At 57.0% G+C, this 20593-nt stretch overlaps 1 protein-coding gene across 2 annotated transcripts in view; it reads right to left on the bottom strand.

Annotated features, from left to right (window-relative positions):
- Positions 1-8913: 8913 nt before the first annotated feature.
- ADGRL1 (adhesion G protein-coupled receptor L1) overlaps positions 8914-20593 on the bottom strand; it is a 28483-nt gene continuing 16803 nt past the window's right edge. For both annotated transcript variants that reach the window (XM_068981406.1, XM_068981405.1), the window contains 19 exons: positions 19732-20532; positions 18400-18714; positions 17576-17679; positions 17109-17294; positions 16749-16787; positions 16418-16601; positions 16141-16263; positions 15422-15636; positions 14957-15127; positions 14322-14531; positions 13983-14203; positions 13670-13736; positions 13105-13196; positions 12275-12443; positions 10926-11054; positions 10682-10778; positions 10472-10600; positions 10295-10312; positions 8914-9829 (listed from right to left, as the gene is read on the bottom strand). In XM_068981406.1, the coding sequence (XP_068837507.1) occupies positions 9087-9829; positions 10295-10312; positions 10472-10600; positions 10682-10778; positions 10926-11054; positions 12275-12443; positions 13105-13196; positions 13670-13736; positions 13983-14203; positions 14322-14531; positions 14957-15127; positions 15422-15636; positions 16141-16263; positions 16418-16601; positions 16749-16787; positions 17109-17294; positions 17576-17679; positions 18400-18714; positions 19732-20532 (4013 nt within the window). In that variant the 3' untranslated portion in view covers positions 8914-9086. The remainder of the gene's footprint in view (positions 9830-10294; positions 10313-10471; positions 10601-10681; positions 10779-10925; positions 11055-12274; positions 12444-13104; positions 13197-13669; positions 13737-13982; positions 14204-14321; positions 14532-14956; positions 15128-15421; positions 15637-16140; positions 16264-16417; positions 16602-16748; positions 16788-17108; positions 17295-17575; positions 17680-18399; positions 18715-19731; positions 20533-20593) is intronic.

The following is a 20593-nucleotide window of genomic DNA, read 5'->3' as shown; positions in this document are numbered from 1 at the left end:
TCCACAACTTATACAGAAAGGTTCACCCTTGGTGTACATTCTGTGGACTTCAACAAATGTGTGACATATTCATTATAAAATCCTCTGTGCTCCTCCCAGACAACCCCCTCCCTACCATTATTTTTCAAATAAGTTTTTAAAAGAGTGAAGGGAGCTCAAGACCAGAAAATGTCAGATCCTCTGGATTAATCCATCCTTTTCCTGCTGCTGCTGCTGCTGAGTCGCTTCAGTCGTGTCCAACTCTTTGCGACCCCATAGACGGCAGCCCACCAGGCTCCCCTGTCCCTGGGATTCTCCAGGCAAAAATACTGGAGTGGGTTGTCATTTCCTTCTTCAATGCATGAAAGTGAAAAGTGAAAGTGAGGTCCCTCAGTTGTGTCTGACTAGTCGCAACCCCATGGACTGCAGCCCACCAGGCTCCTCCCTCCACAGGATTTTCCAGGCAAGAGTACTGGAATGGGCTGCCATCGCCTTCTCCAATCCTTTTCCTAGTGATTTGTAATCTCTGCCTAGAGCAAGTTTCCGTCTAGCCACAGGTCTCTTCCCTCAGACTTTTTGTCTCTTCCCCTGCCAGCACCCCATTATGTGAAATATTAACACACTATAACCAGTCTTGGCGAGGCTAATTCCCCACCTCGTTCTTTCTTCTTCCATCTGTGTTGGTTATCCTTGGCCTTTGTTCCTCCATAGAAAGTAGGACACACAAATACTTTTTCCTGTTGCAAAAGTAAGATATGTGTAATGCAAACAATTTTTAAAATACAGAGTTTCAAGAAAGTTATAGTTACCCCTGTTAATATTCTGATGCTTAGCTTTATATTCTGCATATATTTTATATTTATACACACACATACAGTTTCATGTTTGTATATACACACTGTTTGTATATACATGCCATCACAACAAAAGTAAAGTCATACTTTACCTTGTTTTTATATATAGGTTTTTATCCTTAGGATTGTTATGAATATATTTTCACGTCATTTAGTGTTCTTCCACATTATCATTTTGAGTGGCCGCAAATGGATGTGCATTATTCACATAACAGTTCTCTGTGCTGAAATTTTAGATTATCTAGTGTTTCACTCTTAGAAGCCTTGTTGCAGTGAACCTTCTTGTTGCAGTCTTCATGCACATGGGTGTTTCCTTAGGATCAATTCCCAGGAGAGGACTGGTTGGCTTAAAATGAGGGCTTCAGTTGTGAGAAGCTGGGTGGTGGAAAACACTGGGGCAGGACAGATGGAAGAGTCGTGGTTACAAGGGTTTTCATCAAGGAGAGGTCCAGTGACGTAGGAAGGGATACAGGTGGGAGCGGGTCCTGTCATCGCAGCTTGTTGCCATGACTGAGATGTTTGAAAAGGTGAGAGAGGAGCAGAATAAGCCTGAGGAGGGACTTCTCTGGTGACCCTGGTGTTAGGAACCCATCTGCCAATGCACAGGACACAGGTTTAGTATCTGGTCCAGGAAGATCCCACATGCCACAGGGCAGCTAAGCCCAGGCACTGCAACTGCTGAAGCCCATGTGCTCTAGAGCCCATGCTCTGCAATAGAAGCCACGAGAAATCCTGTGTATCGCGGCTCGAGCGCAGCCCCCACTCACCGCAACTAGAGAAGGCCCATGTGCAGTAACGAAGACCCAGTGCAGCCAAAAATAAGAGAAAAGAATAATGTATCTCAGGGAACTCAAACAGGGGCTCTGTATCAACCTAGAGGGGGAACATGGGAGGGAGGTTCAAGAGGGAGGGGACGTATGTATACCTATGGCTGATTGCCTATAGCTCAAATAGTAAAGAGTGCCTGCAGTGCAGGAGACCAGGGTTCGATCTCTGGGTCGGGAAGATCCTCTGGAGAAGGGAACAGCAATCCATTGCAGTATTCTTGCCTAGAGAATCCCATGGACAGAGAAGCCTGCAGGCTACAGTCTATGGGGTTGCAAAGAGTCAGACATGACTGAGCGACTAACACACACACATGGCTGATTCATGTTGAGGTTTGACAGAAAACAAAATTCTGTAAAGCATTTATCCTTCAATTACCAAATAAATTAAAAAAAAAGAATAAGCTTGAGGATATTTTGGGGATAAAGGGGTAGCGTCAGCCTAGCACCTCTAGATCTTCCCAGGAGTTCGTGGGAGATAGGTTTTCTCAACAGCAGAGGCTCCAGTGCTTTCAGTCCTTTGGGTATCTGAGAGAATCCTCCATTGCTCTGCATCAGGGCCTTCCCTCTAGCTTAACTCACATGAGTCCACTCTGGATAGTCCTCTAACATACTAGCTATGTAGGGACCATGAGGGTGTGGCACAGTTTGTGGGCATTGCTCTGATGTGGGGAGCCCATATAGTCAGCCCCCCTTAGTGTGTGCCTAGTAGGCTTGGCAGAAAGTGGGGGGCGGTGCTGGGAAACTGCAGCTGAGTGCAGACAACCCTAGATGCAGCCCCTGAGGTCAGAAGACCAAGATGGAGGCCTGGTCCAACTTTCTCTTTTAGCCAGGTGAATGTCAGTGTGTTTCAGCTTCTGTAGGTGTAAAATGGAACTAAGTAAAACCTGTCTCGTTGGGTGGTTGGAAGGATTAAATCGGACAGTATACATAAGGTATCTACAGGGTGTGGGCACTTTGAATTGCTTAGTAATCTTACTTGAGTAAGTCATTTAATCATTCTTAACTTCAGTTTCCTCATCTGATATGTGGGGATAATAACATATGTTATGATAATTAAGAGGAAATGTAGCAAAGAGCTTTGAAAGGAGTCTCAGCATAAGTGTTATTGTTCCTGGGCACGTGCATATGGTTGCCCCCAGTGTGGACGGGTGCCTAACAAGCCTTAGGGTCACAGGTTGTCAGGCACAGCAGGTTTCACTGTATGTGCGGAGGAAGGAGTCGTGTGTGCAGTGCTGGGAGAGTAAAGGGCCAAAAGGTGGAAGAACTGGCCTTGTTGTAGAATCTCATCTTATGCCAGGATTAAATTTCAAAGAGCATGAGGTCAGAATCGTATACAATTAAGTTTAACTATGCTTAAATCTCCCGAATTTGCTCACAGAGCATCTTTCAGTAAGTCCAGTAGAACTGTTCCTCATCAGCATAGGATATCGTTGGGCGTTAGCTAAACTGTTGAACTTAGGTTTCAGGACCTTGCTGAACTAACATCAGCATCACACAGAACAGTGTGTGGGAGCTGAGAGCTGCTGAGGGAAGGGTTTTAACTCATCTCAGGCCTACTCTGTGTCTGATGCTCAATTCAGCTTTATGTCTTTTAACAAATATTCATTGATCACCTACAGTGTGTCAGACACTGTGCTAAACAGTAGGAAACAGCAGTGGACAGAAAAAGACCCTTATGCATTATATTCTTGGGCTTATCTTGTGGCTCAGCTGGTAAAGAATCCGCCTGCAGTCTTCCCTGGTTTGGGAAGATCCCTGGAGAAGAGAACGGCTACCAACTCCAGTATTCTGGCCTGGAGAGCTCCATGGACTGTATAGTCCTTGGGGTCGCAAAAAATTGGACGTGACTTGTGCGTTATATTCTAGTTTGGGAGGCAGACAATAAACAAGCAAAAAAGATAGTTTGTGAGATGGGAGACAAAGCAAGACGGGTTGGGAAATTCTGGAGCAGCAATTGCCATTTAAATGGAGTAGCCTGGTAAGGCCTGGTGGGAAGCTCTGATTTTCATATGCCCTGCCAGGAAAATATGTGAACCCTAGGAACAGCCGGTGCAAAGGTCCTGAGGCAGACAGGAGAGTGCCTGCGTGTTTGTGGATGGTGAGGACCCCAGTGTGACTGAAGTGGAGGGAAGGAGGAGAGCCATGGGGATGAGATCTGATGCTGGAGAGCCTGTGGGCCATTTTGTTGTCCTGGCCCTTTTGTCTGGGCCAGGAGGAGGCCTTCTGGGCTTTAAGCTGAGGAGGGACAAAAGTATGGTTATTGAGATCACTTTGGTTTCTGTGTTGAGAAAAGCCTGAAGAGGGACAAGGGAGCTAGTTCGTGGACTGTTACCATGGTCCTGGTGAGAGACAGTGGGGGCTTGAACCAAGGTAGTAAGAACTAGTTAATTGGGTATTTTAAAGTCAGAGCCACCATTGCATCTGCTTCAGATTAGACGTGGGGTATGAAACAGCGAGTGAGTTCAAGGGAGGCTCCAAGGGTCTTATCTTGAATCTCAGGGTGGACTTGCTGTTACCCAAGGTGAAGCTGGTAGGGACTGGAGCAGGTAGGGGTGTGTGTGTGTGTGTGTGGTCTTATCTTGAATCTCAGGGTGGACTTGCTGTTACCCAAGGTGAAGCTGGTAGGAGGGAGTGTGTGTGTGTGTGTGTGTGTGTGTGTGTGTTACATATTTTGTATGTTATATGTATTATATCCTGTATTCTTAAAGTAAAATAAGCTATAGGAAAGAAACTATTGAGAAAATCATAAGGAAGAGAAAATACATTTACAGTACTATACTATAGTTATCAATACCATAAGTTTACCTTATCTGTCTACAAGATGAATTGTCTCTCAGTACCTACGTCAGTGTTTTCTTATATGATTAAAAAAGAACACTGTAGATGTCACACATATTCCTAACAGTGGACATCAGAAATGAAATTAGATAACTGTGAAAAAGAAATTCATTTTTATTTACAGGTATAATGCTTCACTCATTGGTAATGAAGCAGCAGCAACGATTGCTTTATGGGAGCCTTGCGTGGTCAGTGGCGCCATGTATGGTCTGTAAGTCCGAAAGTTTTGATAAGTTTTAACTTCAACTTTTTATAATCGATGTGTATATATTTTGATTGTTGTTTAGTCACTAAATCATGTCCAGCTCTTTTGTGACCCCACAGACAGTAGCCCGCTGTGCTCCTCTGTCCAGGCAGTTTCCCAGGCAAGAGTACTGGAGTGAGCTACCATTTCCTTCTCCAGGGGATCTTCCCCCCGCAAGGATCGACCCAGGGTCTCCTGCATTGGCAGATGGTTTCTTTACTACTGAGCCACCTGGAAAGCCGACATTTTATAGTAATAAATGATAAAATAGTATCTATATATATTTTATGCATTCATGATATACCTTTCTTAATTTTTTTTATATTTCTAGGCTATACCTGAGTTTTTACCAATTGTTGCAAATCTCCAAAAATGTTTCCAATATACTTATTAAAAAAAAAAATCTCCATCCGAGTGGACCTGTGTGGTGATGTGTTGCTGAAGGGTCAGCTTTATTTAAAACCATGAAATGGGATGAGATCTTCCAGGGAGTGAGTGTAGGTAAAGGTCCAAGGCTGAACCCTTGGGCCTGTCAACATCAAGAGGTCAGGAGATGAGAGGGAACCGGCATGGAGACTGGGAAGGAGTAACTGGGGAGAGGAATGGCAGAGGGTGGTACCCCAGATGCCTGTGTTGAGGGCAGACGGACATAGAGAGAGGTTCTAGGACTGTTTGGTCATTCCTCTCTCTCTGAATACTGGCTGCTGTATTTGAGAAAGTGAGATACACATGGTGCCATTCCACTGTGCTGTCACGATCAAAAATGCACCACTCCAGTAACACGTGGGAGTCCAGGAATGGCAGTTGGAATCACACAAGGCGCAGCGTATGGTTCCTGGGTTTGGCTCTTAACATAGCCTGTGGACAGATGTCCGGGCCGAGAAGGGCTTGGCTGAGACACCATGTGGCGCAGTGGCCTAGCCCAGAGACTGGGACGTGCATCCAGGTGCTATAGGCCTGTTTCCCCACCTGTCAAATGGAGCACAAGCACCCTCCACCCAAAGCATTTATGAGGCTTGAGAGAGAAATTGCACCTGAATTGCCCAGCTAGGCCCTTGAGCCCACCGAGTGCTGTGAACATGGCTGGCTGGCTGGCGCACCAGGCCTCTGCCGTGGGTTCTGAACAGCAGTGCAGGCTCCTCACTGTCACAGCCTCAGGGATGCTCTGTAAAGAGCCGCTCACTCACCACACCCCCAACCGCCCCCCACCTCAATGAGTCATGCCACTCTTGTCATTCCAAGAAATCTTAATTTCTTTATTGATTTTTGACTCAACAATTTTTTTTTTAACTTTTTGTTTTTTTCTGAAACGTTCTTGTTGTTATGAGCCTTTTGTTTTGTTCTCGTTAAATGCACTCGACCCAAAATTGGTTTGGCATATCGAAAAGGAGACCAAGGAGGGACTGGGGTCATGGGAGAAGAGGGGAGGAGGCCCGAATGGACAGAGAAAAACTGAGGGTGAGAGAAGAGGAACACAGAGACAGTGAGAAAGACACAGGGGAAGAGGTGGAGACACTGAGAGAAAGGAAGGCAAGGAAAATCAAACCCCCCCCCCCCAAAAAAAAAAACAAAACACCAAACCCGAAGAAAAATAATTAACAAGATTTCAAAGCAAATGAATTCAGGAGCCCAAGGAAGGGAGTAGGAGAGGAAACCAAGACCCTTCCTTCTCTACACTGTCCCAGCTAGGGTGGGGGCGTCAAGGCACCAGGTCTGGCGGGGGTGGGGGGACACCTGGGCGCGCACGGTAGCCTCGTGCTGGACTGCGGCATGTCCAGACCTACCGACCAGGGGGCCCTGCCACACAGCTCTGAGGCCTGGGAGCCCACCTTGGGGATTCTGCCTGGAGTGGGAGCCCCGGGACCCGCTGCACCCTCTCTCTCCCCTTGATTGTCAGAGTCTGGAGAGAGAAAAGGACTGGGCAGGGAAGAGGAAGCGGGGCGCCTTGCTTGCCTCCAGTCCCCGGGACCTCTACCCCCGCCGCCCCCAGCTCTTCCAGACCTCTCTGCTGGTGCCAGAGGAGGCCTGACTCTATAGCCTGGCTGATGCCTGGGCCAGGCCCACCCTTCCACCTACCCTCGTCTCCCAGCAGCTCTCTAGTCCCCACAGAGAAGTTCTGGCCTAATGAAGTCAAGGGAAGCGGTGGAGCTGCCCCATACCTTCCTCACGGAGCCACCTGGGCGAGACGGTTCCCATCCTTCCTTCCCCTCCGCTCAGACCTGCCCATGGTCTGGTCAAAGGGGTTAACCCTCCCTTCCAGAAAACAGATGGAACCCAGCCTTACCTTCTCCCCACTCCTGTCCCCCGGCATGGGACAAACCAGCTTCTTTGGTCTGGCCCCTTCTCCCCTAACTGATGGGGACCAGCCAGCCCCAGCTCCTCAGGAGAAGGGAGGGGCTTTCTAGCAGCAAAAAGGGTCCCTCCAGCCACCCCTCCACCCCTTTCCCCAGTTCCTCCCTAGAGTCCCTCCCCCTGAACCCAAAGACGTTCATGGCAGCAGCAGGCTGAGACCCGAAGATGTTTGAAAACTCATGGCACTTGTGAGAAAAGAGGGACGAAAGAGATGAGGGGTCAGAGCAAAGGTGGAGGGCTACCCCTGGGGAAACGGCAATGACAGGGCTGGGCTATGGCAATGGGACTATGCTACCTCCAAAGAGGTGGGGGGGAGGGTTGCTGGGAAGACCAGGGAGACAGACTGGAGAGGGGGCAGGGAGGTCCTCAGGAGACACCCCAGCCAGGCCCTAGTACCTGGCTTTGCCTCTCCTGCGGGAGGGTGGAGGGGAGCCAAGGCGACCTCTCAGCTTCAGCCTCCCCACCTGGTGAAAGACCACCTCACCACTCCCATTCCTTCCTTCCCAGTCCTACCCGCCCCCAGCAAACACTGCTGCCCTCATTTTCCTTCCCATCAACTTCTCTAGGCAGGAAATCAGCCCCTTCTTCCCAGGCCCTCAGTCCCAGAAGCAATATACAAGAAGCAGGAACTCAAAGGGACAGCGCAGCCATCTCGGCAGAAGCATCTTTGGGCGTGAGGGTGCCTCCCCGGGCCACGGGGAGGGGCAGGGGAGACGGGCCGAGCCCTGGGGCAGGCAGTGAGGTACACGCCCCAGGAGGGCTGACTGATGCCAGGGAGAGGTGCGGAACCGGGAGGGTTGGGAGGGGCGACAGAACCAGGTTCTTTGTTTCGATGTTGCTTCTAGATTTTGTTGTCTCTGGATTGTAAAAAGCTGCTCTGGTGGCCCGCCCACCCCGGCTGGGGGATGCACACGTACATGGAGAAGTCCTGGCTGCCAGGGCCCAGTGGCGCAGCTCTGCTCCGGACAAATCCCGGGCTGGCCGGGCCGCAGGCTCCTGGTGGCTTCAAGTGATGAGATTTGCTTTCTTTCTTTTTTTGTCTTTTTTTTTCTTTTCCATTTCATTGAAATATTTACAGCAATGGGGGAAGAGGAGGAGGAGGAAGAGAGAGGAGGGGGTAAGAGGGCCCCTAGGGAAAGATCCAAGCCCAGGACCCACTCCCCAGGGAGCTCCAGACCCAAAATCTGCTCCCCCGATAGCCGAGCCCACAGGACTGGGAACTGCTCAAATCCGGCCACCCCTGCGGGCTGGGGGCCCTGCGGGGAGTTGTGCTTCATCAGGAGTCGCCCCAAGGGAGGGGGTCATTGGGTGCACTCAGGGAGGGCTGAGGGGGCAGGCTTGCCGGGGAAAGCAGGGACAAAGAGCAGAGAGAAGGAGCTTCAAAGAAAGTTCCACCTGTAAACCACCAGCCACAACCGCCCGTTCCTCTCGCCCTGGGGCTTTCTCCCCCTGAGGGCGCTCTCCCAGGCCAGCGGCCCCAGTCTCCGAGGAGCAGGGAACTGGAGTGCAGAGGAACCTGTCCATCTGTCCTGCGCCCGCTGCTCCATCTGGGTGCAGCCGGCAGCACTTTCGGCTGCAAAGAGAGGAGCAGCTGACAGGCTTCATCCAGCAGGGCCTTTGGCCCAGGGCAAGCAGAATCCTCATTTCCCTCCAGGGAACAGGAAGGGTGGGGGGGGTGGTGGTGGGGGAAGTCAAGGGTGGGCTGCACCCTTCCAATGTCTCCTTCCTCACTCCCCTGGGGGCCTCTTGGCTCCTCACTGCACTTCCCCCGAATTGAGCTGGTGCACATGGCTGGTGGGAAACCCTGTCTGTGAACCCTGCACCTCGGGCCCCCACAGCGCAGCCCCCAAGGGGCCTGGAGGGCCCATGGCCAAGGGGCGCCTGGAGAGAGTGGCCCATCGGCCACTGTCTCCATCCGTCTCCCTCTCCCACGAGCCCCACCCAGGGGCCCCTCCCTGGCCCAGGCCACCAGCCCCCGGTCCATGAGGTCCCTCAGAGACTGGTAACCAGTTGCATCTGCCCGTCCCCGTCAGGGCCTGGCCCCTCAAGGCCCGGGGCCGCCAGGTAGCCCTCGTGGCTGGGCCGCCGGACCTGGTAGTAGCCCTGCAGGGGGTTCCGGGCCACCAGGGCCGGCGGGCGCGAGGTGTAGTAGATTTCGGGGGGACCAGGGGGTGCGGGTGGGGGTGGGGGCAGGGCCTCACTGGGCCCCTCGGGGCTGCTGTCCGGGTAGGAGGGCGAGTCCCGCAGGTTGGCCCCACTGGCGTAGAGGGAGTCCCGGCCTGGAGGCGAGGAGAGGGGCCGGCTGGTGGCTCCATCCTCCGCCGTGCAGCTCTCCGACTCGTCCAGATCGCTCTGGTACAGCACCGACTGGGCCCGGGGCAGCAGCAGTGGCTCCTCCAGGGCCTTGTAGAGAAGTTCGATCTCTGCCCGGTCAGCGCCCCCGGGCCCGCCGGCCTCTTCCTCCCCGCTGCCCCCTGGCACTGGTGGCACAGGGGGCTCCGGCGGTGGAGGGCCCTTGGCTCCGCTGCTGCCCCCCCGCAGGTTATTGTGCACCAGCTCCGAGATGATCATCTTCTCGAAGGCAGCGGCGTCAGCCAGATTCCGGCTTCGAGGGGGCTCAGGGGCCCCGTCCCCAGGAGGGAAATCCCCGCTTCGCAAGGAGTAGCTGTTGTTGAAGTTGCCGTTGAGGGGCAGCGTGTCCATGCCGCAGGCTTCCCGGCCTCCCAAGGGGTGCTCTGCAGGCAGAAGGGAGCGGCTCAGGAGGAGAGCTGGGCAGTGGAAGGGATGTGGGCCACGTGGGAGGTGGGTGTCTGCCTTCACCTGGCTTTCCCTGCGTTCACCCCATCCCTGGGGTCTGGGGTCTTCTATCCCCTCTCTTCCTCACTGGCAGTGGGGAACCAGCTCAGCAGATGGTTAGTGGGGGTGGGGACCAATTTCCCCAGGGTCCCCTCCCACCTGGGGACCTGGAGACTCAGCAGTATGAGGAGCCTGGGTGGCCAGGTCCCTTTCCCGTGATCTCCATCACCGTGACTCCCCACCTAATGCAACATCATCCAGCTGGCTGCCGAGCCAGAGACTCCTGTCTGTGTGTGGGGGGCACCCCAGTTCTTCTCTCTAAGGTGTGGTCACCTGAGGGGGCCGCTGTCGCATTCCCCTCTTGTCCCACCCTTGGAAATGTCACCAGGAAAAGTCACACTTACTGGGTTCCCGGTAGCTCCCTGCAGGTGCCAGCCAGGAGGGAAGAGAGAGAAGGTGAGAGCAGGCTCAGAATGCCAGGTCTAGGCTCCGTCCAGTTTGGGAGGCGAGAGGGTGCCCCCCGTAGAGACCCTCCCCACCCCCAGACCTGGCACCCTCTGCCGGCACCAGCGTGCTCTCACCTGGGGAGTTGAAGACTGGGGGCGAGGAGGGGTTGAAGCCCACTGACTCAGCAATGAGGGTGTTGTAGGGGCTGGTGCCCCCACGGGGCTGCAGCACAGGGTTGGTCAGCAGGTGGTTCCCCATGGTACCTGCCCAGGAGGGAAGCGGTCACGAGGCAGCTGGGAGAACCTCAAAGGGAGCGCAGGCGGGGCTCAGGAGTGCCCCCTCACCTCGGTTCAGGGTAGGAGTGCTGTTGATGTCTCCGGCCATGAAGGAGGATTCCGTCTGCTTCCTCACGGTGTCGTTCCACATCCTCCGGATTCGGCTCTGGGGACGTGACCCAGACATGAGGGGCCCTCGGGCCGCCCATCCTCCCCGTGCCCGGCGGGCACCACCTGGGACCCGGACGGAGAGCTGCCCTGTGCCTGGGGCGCTCGGTCCGGCCCTCAGCCCGGGGCAGGGCCCTGCCTGTACCTGGGTCCCTGTGTAGTAGCGGGCGTTGCTCCGCATGGCCGAGGTCTTGAGTGAGCCGTGCGCGCCCCCGGGCGGCGAGCGGACGCAGCAGTAGGAGTGCCGCAGGCACTTGCTGTACTCCTTGTGCACCTGCGGGCGGGGGTGGGCAGCTGGCAGCAGGAGCCCCGGCCTCAGCAGGCCCGGGGCCAGGCTGCTGGTGGGCAGCAGAAACCCCGCCATCCCCGCCTGCCGCTCTATTCTCACTCAGGCCCATCTTCCTCTCTCCACCTTCCCCATTACGTTCTCATCTGTTCATTCGCTCAGCAGGCCTTCAGGGAGCATCTTCTATGCGCCAAGTGTGGTTTAGGCCCCAAGGACAGGTACAAATCAGAAACAAAGCCCTCCTTCTCAGAGCTGGCATCTTCCAGCAGATAGAGACTGAACACATCTACAGGTTCAGTGTGGGCTGTCTGCCCAGAGAGGCATGGATGGGGGTTAGGCAGGGCTGGCGGGTGGTGGTTTCCAACAGATGGGGGAGCGGGGGCACTCACTAAGGAGACATTTTGGCAAAGACCTGAAAGAAACAAGGCAGCGGGCTCCGCAGATATCTGGGTAGGGGCAGGGGACAAGCCCCGATGGAGGCCCACGCCTGAGTGTCTGCGGACAGAAGACAGAGCGTGGCTGGAGGAACGGGGAGAAACGGGGGAGCCCAGGGCGGACCCCGCGGGCCGGTGGGGGAGCCCTGTAAGGATGCCACTGTCGCTGTGCGTCCAGTGAGGACCTGTCATCAGAACAGGAACACAGCTGACCTTGCAGCCAAGACCAGTGACCCCTGCCTGCCTCATTCCCTGTGCAGCCGTCACCCACCGCACTGTCCTCTGAGACCAACAATGGCCTGACTGGGGCTCCCCACTGCCTTCAAGATGAAGCCTAACACTCCTTGGTTCCGTTTCCCTGGCTTCCGTCTTGAGTCTACAGCCTGAACATTCTTCTCCACATTCCTCTGCTTCTGTTCTCTTTATTTTAAGATTCAGACTTTAACACCCGTTATTTAAAAAGGAAACTTCCTGTCACCACAAAACTCATGGTTTACCTGCAACTATTAAAGTAGGAAACGTGCTGTCTGGGTGGCACCTAGAGCTGTATTCCTCCACAGGCTTGATCTACACCCTAAGCCGTGTCCCTGCCCTGAGCTCTCCTGACTCCCCACATCTGTCTTGCTTTCTCATTCCTCTGGGCTCCTGTGTCTTGCTCTCTTCCAGAACCCTCCTCACCACGGGCTAGAACCTGCCTGAGCCTGTGCTTCCCTCCAGGCAGACACAGGTCCCGCTGCAGACGGCAGGCCCCTGGCCCCCTTCCCCAGAACTCACCTTCTTCTGTAAGGCGCAGTGAAAGACGAAGATGAAGACCCCCTGGAAGGCGTTGAAGGTGGTGAAGAGATACGCCATGACCACTGACTCCTTGTTGATGAAGAGGAGGCCGAAAGCCCACGTGAGGCCCAGCAGGAAGAGCAGCGCAATGGCCCCCAGGGCCCAGGATCTGGGGGTGGGATGGAGAGGAGACAGGACGTCAGAGTCCCCACCGTCGGGGACACCACCCCCAGGGCCCTAATGCGCATCCCTATTTCAGCAAGTCTGGACGGTGCCCTGGCATGAGCAGGCCTGCCCAGCGACACTCAGCAGCCCAGCTAGGCCTGGGGGGCATGTGGAGGTTGGGGGCTCAGGGTTCTCTGAATAGCTGGTCATTCTCCGGCATCCTTCATCCTCTTGGCCACACTTGCAACCCTTTCATCTATCTTCTGCTGCCTGTGTGCCTTTAAGTACCCTGAAATGGACTCACGTATTTTTTTCGGCCACCTTGCACAGCTTGAGGGATCTTTAGTTCCCCAACCGGGGACTGAACCCACACCCTCGGCAGTGAAAGCACCGAATCCTGACCACCGGACCTCCAGGGCACTCCCCGTGCTTGCTCTGTGAACTCAGTCTCACCCGAAGCGGCGATGTGCCTGAAACCTTCATTGGATGTGCTAACACCATGTTTTCTAATACTCGTTAAACAGACACAGAAAGAACACAGTAAAACACCACCTTCGTCCTTAAAAAGCAACCCAGAGGTGAGAACACCACCTTTCAGGAAAGCCTGGGAGAGGCTGGGCCCAGCTCAGAGGTGCCAGGGCAGGGGTGCAGGGAAGGGTACTCACTTAATGTTGTCGAGGCGACTGGAGTCAGGCTTGAGCACGGACGAGCTCCGGACCATCTTGTGCAGAGTCACCATGAGGAACACCAGGTTCACCTGTGGGTGGGCAAGGGGAGGGCTGGCTCGCGGCCCCTCTGCCTCTGCGCAGCGGCTCCTGACCGAATCCCAGCCGCCACCCCCTGCTTCAGGGTCCCCTCTGCTGGTGTGTGTGCTCGGCCATGTCCAACTTTTTTGCGACCCCATGGACTATACCCGCCAGGCTCCTCTGTTCGTGGGATTTCCCAAGAAAGAATACTGCAGTGGGTTGCCATTTCCTGCCCCTAGGTGCCTGTTAATGTGGCTCTCGGGGCTGAGGGGACAGAGCCCGGGGCCTGACACAGAGCACGAGCTCACACCACAGCTCCTAGACAGACAGACCTCAGTGCTGGAGCTTTACAGACGCAAGCTGCTCTTTTTGCCTCAGTTGGCTGCTCAGTTTTCAAGGGCTTGGAGAGGATGGGGGTCTAGGGGTCAGAGCTGGTCTGGATGAAAGACAGACTCAATGCTGGGGATACTGCCTTCCAACTCACCACAATAACAAAGGAGACAGGCCCAATGAAGCTCCAGATGAAGTAATTGTCCACGCGGAGCCAACAACTGTGAAGGAACCAGGGCCCGGGAGAGGGGGGGAGAAGTGAGGCGGGCAGGGGAGAAGGGGTGCGCCCTTCCCTCCCTCTGACTCCCAGGGCCCAGGGACTCTAATGGCTGGGCCCCCAGAGCTCAGGAGAAGGGAGACCAGTGCCCTGAGGCTCCTGGCCCAAGGGAGGCTGCTGAGCAGGGAACCAGAAGGAAGAGAAACGGCGGGGCGGGGGGGGGGGAGGGAGGGAAGGAGGGGACACTCACGCCTTCTCGGTGCCATAGCTGCGGTAGTCGATGGCGGCCGCAATGCCCACCACCAGCGCAGGGAAGCAGTACCCGCCCAGGTAGTAGTACTTGGTGCGGGAGTACTCGCTCTCAAACACCTCCACCAGCAGCAGGTAGAGATGCACACCCTCCAGGCACAGCCAGGAGAAGGCGGCCAGGAAGAAGTAGTGCAGCAAGCCCGCAAAGATGGGGCAGGCGATCTGGGGGCAGGGGTCGGGAAGCAACACAGGTGAGATGCTGCCCTGGCCGCCGACCGGCCAGTGGGCATCACACCTCTCCTCCCCGTCCCTTCCGCTCCTGCCCCAGAGTCCCGCCCACCTCATACTGAGTCTTGTCTATCCCGACAAGGAAGAGCAGCTCCGCCAGGAAGAGGTTGATGCAGAGGTTCTTGTGGATGGTGTTGCGGTCGGTCTGCAGCCCCCGCAGGAAGCAGAAGGTGGAGATACAGATGGCCAGGCAGACCAGGGAGATGACGATGCCCACCCACGTGATGACTGACAGCAGCAGCTCATTGATGCGGCCCTGGTACTGGGGAAGGAGCAGGGGGCATGCTGAGCACCTCTGGCCTTGCACACACACAAGGGCTAGGCCGGGGGCCACGAGCTGCAGCCCACTGGGCCTTCTGCCACCTACCTGGCCTTCCGTCCCACCTCGGTCAACTAGCCAGGCCCCCACCCCTCTATAAGTGGCACGCTCACTTCCCATGCTCTGGCAGGCTTGTGGAGAGATGGCAAAGGTTGATACCAACTTGCTTCTCCAGTGGGCCTTGGGAGAAGGTGGAACTCAGACTAGGGAGAGCCAGACATGTGGCCTCCTGCCCTGGGCAAGACTCAGACCCCCCTACGCCCATGAAGGTGGCCTTCCCTGGCACCACCCAAGCAGTGCTAAGAGGCCATGCAAGGCTGAGCCAGCAAGCAGGCCTGCCAGGAGGAGTGGGGCTCTGGCCAGCTTACGATCTCGCGGTGCGCCATGAGCACAGCAAAGTTGGTGAGGTGGCTGCAGGCACATGTGGTATGGGTCTTGTTGGACTCCACCAGGCGGCAGCCCTGGGTTGACCAGTAGCCCAGCATGGAGCGCTCTGAGTAGTTCCAGAAGGAGCAGTTAGCGTTGAAGTGGTTCTTGGCCTGTTGCGGGGTTGGGGCCGGGGGGTCAGAGCTGAGAGTCCAGCCCCAGCCCCAACACCCCACCATGGGGACAAGCAGGAGAGACACGCCTGGGGCTTCTGGCTCCAGGTCACAGCCTGAGATCTCTGGGACAGGTGGCCTGAGCTGCTAAGGTGGGAGCTGGGGGGCTGCTTCTCCAGGGAGGGCTGTAACTTGCTCTCAGGGTGGGTGAACACGGCGGGGAGTATGGATCTGCAGCCTGGGCAAGTGGAGGGTACTGGGACACTCACGGAAGGAGTGGACATCTCAGCTCACCTCCAGGTGGGCCACAGTGAAGATGACAGGGTCCATCAGGAAGACTCGGCTGGACTCCTTGTTGATGGACGCTGCGATGACCTGTGAGTTCACCACCAGGGAGGCGCCTCCTGGGCCCCCCGAGCCTGCTTCGCCCGCCAGCTTCACCGTGGCGTTCTCGGTGGACAGGAAGAGGCCCAGGTTGTTGTAGAGAATGAAGACAACCTTGACCACTCCTAGGTAGGACAGGCCCAGCAGGCGTGTTGTCAGCCCCTGGCTGGCACCGCCCTCCAGTTACACTGGCCGCTGGGACCTTTGAAGTCAGGCTGCCGCCCAGGCAAGCGGGGCTCTGGGAGCCCTTCCGTGGGACCGCTGCTCACTTGCAGGCAGTTCCCAATGGCAGGGTAGCGATCCAGGACACACCTCACCCACCTCTCACTTTCTGTGTGACCTTGAGCAAATCCCTAACCTCTCCGGGCCTTAATCTCAAATGGCACAACCTGCCCTAAACTCTGAGGATCAGGCTGCTGTCGCACAGGAGTGCCCCTCCAAACTGTCTGAGGTTCTGTGGGGCTTTGTGGGGTCCCCCTGAATCCCCTGAAATGTTACACTCGCTTGGATGAAGGACACCTCTGTGTGTGGCTATGGGCTCTGACCTCATCAGAGTCGTCAGCCTGATCAGAGTTAAGGACTTCCCCACAAGAGGAGCTGGGGTGCCGGCTCAGGGTTCGGACACTGACCGTTGCGGCTGTTCTGCTTGATGGTGTTGGCAGACAGCTGGATTGAGTTCTCACTCGGGTACTCCTGGGGGAACACCAGCTCCTGCACTTGGCCCTCAGTGTTCAGGACTGTGACCTCGAGGACTGTGGGGACAGAGGGTGGCAGGGCACACAGGGTTGAGGCCTGTCCACAGTCCAGAGGCCCAGGCAAGGTTGAGGGCCAGGGTAGCCCTGGGTGTCCAGGAGGAGCAGGGACCCCCCCACCCCCGACTTACCCCCCGCCGACAGCAGCACTCACCCACGTTCTGCTTGGCGGCCAGGAAGCGGGCCGGCTCCCTGACGTTGTCCGCCAGCAGGAAGGCGCCCTCTTCCAGGACGTCCAGCAGCATGGTGGCCGTGTGTGCCTGCTCAGTGGCGTTCATGTCCTTCCAGGACTCGAGGGCCTCCGGCCGCAGCAGGTTGTCCACAGTCTCCACCACAGCCTGCAAGTGTGGCGGGGCAATGCTGCGACTCCCCGTGTCCCTCAGTCCCTCCAGCTGGGCTCCGCACCCCCTTCTCCGAGCCTCTATCCCCAGTGCCACCTGGGGCCCGCCCCACTCACTCCGCAGACAGAAGCCCCTGGGCCTCACCTTGATGTAGTCCTTGCAAGTTCTCTCCCGCTTGTGCATCTGGGGAAAGAAGGAGGTGGGGTGAGGCCTGGTCTCCCAGCCCCTCTCTCCTCGAACCCCGACACTCACGTCTGGGCACCAGAGAGCTTCTTCTTCTGTCTCTGCCACTGACCTGGGGCTAGCCCATGAGCAAGAGTTATTCCTAAGGAAGCCCCCGCATCCCCAGGACCATCCAGGAGGGAGTCCTGGCCGGCCTGGGCTCTGTCCCGCCTTCTCCTCTCCTGGCCGTGGGTGGCCGCCCAGCTCTGCAGTGCCAGGCTGGGTATCTCCCAGGTTCCCAGGGTGGTGCCCCTGCCCCACGGCCCCTGCTGCCGGGCCCACCTTGTTGTAGTTCTTGCCGGCCGACTCGCGCTCAATGGGCCGCAGCGCCTGCAGCTGGGCATCCAGAATGTCCAGCAGTTGCTCCATCAGCTTCACAGAGGAGGACACGTCACCCGCGTAGATGGAGCCCCGGGTGTGGCGGGCCAGCTCGCTGGCAATGTTGGCCGCGTTTTCCCCACTCTTGATCTGCAGGAGGCAGGAGGGGGAGCCCCCAGTCTCATCAGGGACCATCCTGCTTCTCTCTCCACACACCCGGCCTTGGCTCAGCCCCTCTCATCCCTCTCTGTGGCCCCTTCTCCCTGCCTGCCCTGGCCCTCCCCATCTGTCTGTTCCCTCTGGAGACTAGGGGTGGACCCTGGCCTGTCTCCCCAGGAGTTCCACCACCCCTGCTGTGCCCTGTGCCTGGGCACCCAGGGCCAGCAGGGTAAGCACATGTGCCTGTCTGGGGGCAGGGTGGCTGCTGGTACCTTCTGGGCCACCTGGTTGACCCAGGGGGAGGTGCAGTTGCTGAGGTCAGGGCCCCGGGGATTCCAGAGCCCCAGGGCTGGTAGACACTGGAAGGAGGCAATTCCTGTAGGGACAGACACACAGGAACAGAGAAGGGAGCCACGGGGAGGGAGAGGAGGATGGGCCAGAGCAGGGAGAAAGGAGATGGCAGAGAGAGGGGGACGAGCAGGTGAGGGGAGAGGTGAGGGGGCACGGAAGACCGGACATGAAACAGGCCAGACAGTCAAAGAGAGGTGTCACTCTGAAACGACATGAGCCACCCACTTCCCCTAAACCCTCCCTCTCGGCTCCTCTTCCAGCTTGGCCTGCCACAGTCGGAGGCTTCCGGTCCCCACCACGCCTCTCGCAGAGCCTCTCTGGCCCTTCCCTCGGATCCCCAGAGCCTGTGGTCCCAGCCCTGCCTTCTCTGGTGCGTCAGCTGCTGTGTGCTGGCCCCCAGCTGCTCCTGAGCCTGTGTCCATTTCGGTCTGAGGCCAGGACTCAGGTTACCTCCCAGGGGCTCCCTGCAGGGTCCATCCAGGGCTTTGCTTGGCAGGTGTTTAGAATTGCAAGAGGGGACAGGGGTGGAGCAGGGGGCACTAACTGAGCTGTGACTGTGCCCTGGGGACACAGCTGCAGACATGAAGCATGACCCTTGCATACAGCCCACTCTGGCAGGGAAGGTGGACAGGTAAGTGCATCCAAGCTGAGTTAGGGGCTTGTCCCCTGTCCCTTCCCTGGACAGGCCAGCAGTGGTCATTCCCCAAGCCAGCTGCAGCAGAGGTCACCTGGGCTTGGCACTCACCTCGAGTCCCCTTGGGGCAGGGCCTCTCCACCAGCATGCCCTGCTGGGTGGCCGGCCATTGGACCCGCCGCACCTCTCGAGGTTCACAAAAGAGTTCTGGGGACACGTGCAGATTGGGGGCAGGGGGCCGCCGGGTGCTGGGGGCCGGGGCAGTGGCTGGAGGTAGGTCAGGTCCCAGCTGGTTGATGGCACCCACGGGGTGCGTGGTGAGGGGTGCCCGGCGGAGTGGAGTAGTGGCCGCGGGCGAGGCCGTGCTGGTCAGGGGTGTGGGCCGGGCTGTGGTGGTTGTGCTGAGGGGTGGGGAAGTGGCTGGGCCTGGAAGGGAGAGGGGATACGAGATGCGGTTACCCCCATGGTTGGTCTCCCACTAGGTCTGGGAGATCTCCCCTAGCCCCTCTCTGCCCAGAGGCCCCATGCACCCCTGGGACTATACAGTGTCAGAAGGTGGCAGAAATCCACTCATTTGTACTCTGAGGTCTGAGAGCCACCGCAGAGGACAAGCCAGGAAGGCGGTGTTGAAGGCTCCCACCCTCATGCTCCTCTTACTCTGGGCTCTCTGGCCTGGCCACATCCCTTCCCTCTGGGGACCTCAGTTCCCCCTTTTTGATTCAAGGGGACTCTTCTGGAGCTGTGGGGCTGTGGAGAGCTGGTCAGGGTGGCTGAGGGGTTAGAATGAGACTGCCGAAGGGTTCCCAATCCTAGTCAATATCAGCAGTTCAGCTTTGCTGTTTTACTGGTACTCCCACCCAAGACTGGGGTTGAAGGGGCTCCAGGGCTCAAAACGCTCTTAGGAGACTCAGTGCAGCTTGGCTAAAAGCCCAGAGTCCTTGGTCTAGCTTCTCAAATAAGCAAGTTAGCTAATCTCACATCCACCCAGTGCTTGTGTAAATCAAAGTCGCTCAATTGTGTCCAACTCTTTGAGACCCCCATGGACTGTAGCCTGCCAGGCTCCTCTGTCCATGGAATTCTCCAGGCCAGGATATTGGAATGGGTAGCCATTCCCTTCTCCAGGGGACCTTCCTGACCCAGGGATCAAACCCAGGTCTCCCACATTGCAGGCGGATTCTCTACCATCTAAACCAGCAGGGAAGCCCACCCAGTGCTTGGGTTTCCTCATCTGTAAGTGAGGCAACAGTAAGCCCTGGCTCTCAGAGTGCAAGGATCAGAGGAGTTAATTGGAAAGTGCTGAAAACAGCCTGTCCCGTTGCTACGTCTGTGACCTCCAGGGTTCCTCCGAGCACCTCCAGGTCCTCTAGGAGCTCAGAGTGCACCCCCCTCCGCTGGAGACCCAGGGTCAGGGGCTGTTGGGGAGTGAACTCGAGCTGTCCTCACCGGCACTAGGGTCGGGCGGCCCAAACTCCAGGCTATAGCGCACCACAAAGTAGTTGTTCCAGACATAGAGCTGGTTGTCGCGAGGGTTATAGTCGACAGAGGAGACGAACTGGTAGGGGTTGGGAAAGGCCAGGCTCACGGGCTCCTCACGGTTGGCGTTGGTGTTGAAGGCGTAGTCCACGCGGTTGCCGGCCGCCTCGCTGTCGTCATCCACGTACACCGAGCGCAGCACGTACAGGACGCCGCACACCATGAAGGCGTTGGACGCGGAGCGCTTGTCGTAGCCGGTCTCCCACGTGCCCTCGAAGCGCAGCGTGTAGGGGTTGAGCTGGCTCACCACCAGCCGCCCGTTGTTGCCCTCGGTGGCGTAGATGACCCACAGCCCGTTCTCGTCCACTGCCAGGTCGATGTCGGTCTTGCCCCCCCAGCGGTAGGGCGAGGTGTCGTGGTAATTGGCCGTGTTGATGACAGTCTCCCCGCTCTTAATGCGCGTGCGCAGGTCGTACTTGACGATGTTGCGTGTGCGCTCCTTGTTGTAAAAGACGGCGCCGTCGTAGACCACGAAGCCCGTGCCGTCTACGCGGTTGGGCAGGCGATAGGTGGTGGTGTGGCGCGCTGCCACGTAGTCTTCCCACGAGGCGTACTCGGTCAGCGTGTCCGTGCGGTAGGGGATCCATGGCATGACGTAGATGCGGTCACCAGCCTGCAGTGGGTCCTTGCACCATGCACCAGACTGGTGCTCCGACTCGTGGGTTGAGGTGGGCTCCAGCACCTTCTGCAGGGTCCCTGGGCACACGAAGACTGGGTCGGGCGGGGAGGTGCAGGGAGGACACAGGGAGAGGAGGAGCGGGGTGGGGGGGGG

This window comes from Capricornis sumatraensis, chromosome 9, assembly GCF_032405125.1.
Source record: "Capricornis sumatraensis isolate serow.1 chromosome 9, serow.2, whole genome shotgun sequence".
NCBI lineage: Eukaryota > Metazoa > Chordata > Mammalia > Artiodactyla > Bovidae > Capricornis > Capricornis sumatraensis.
Note: the sequence above shows the minus strand (reverse complement) of the source record. Positions and strands in the feature narration are given on the sequence as shown.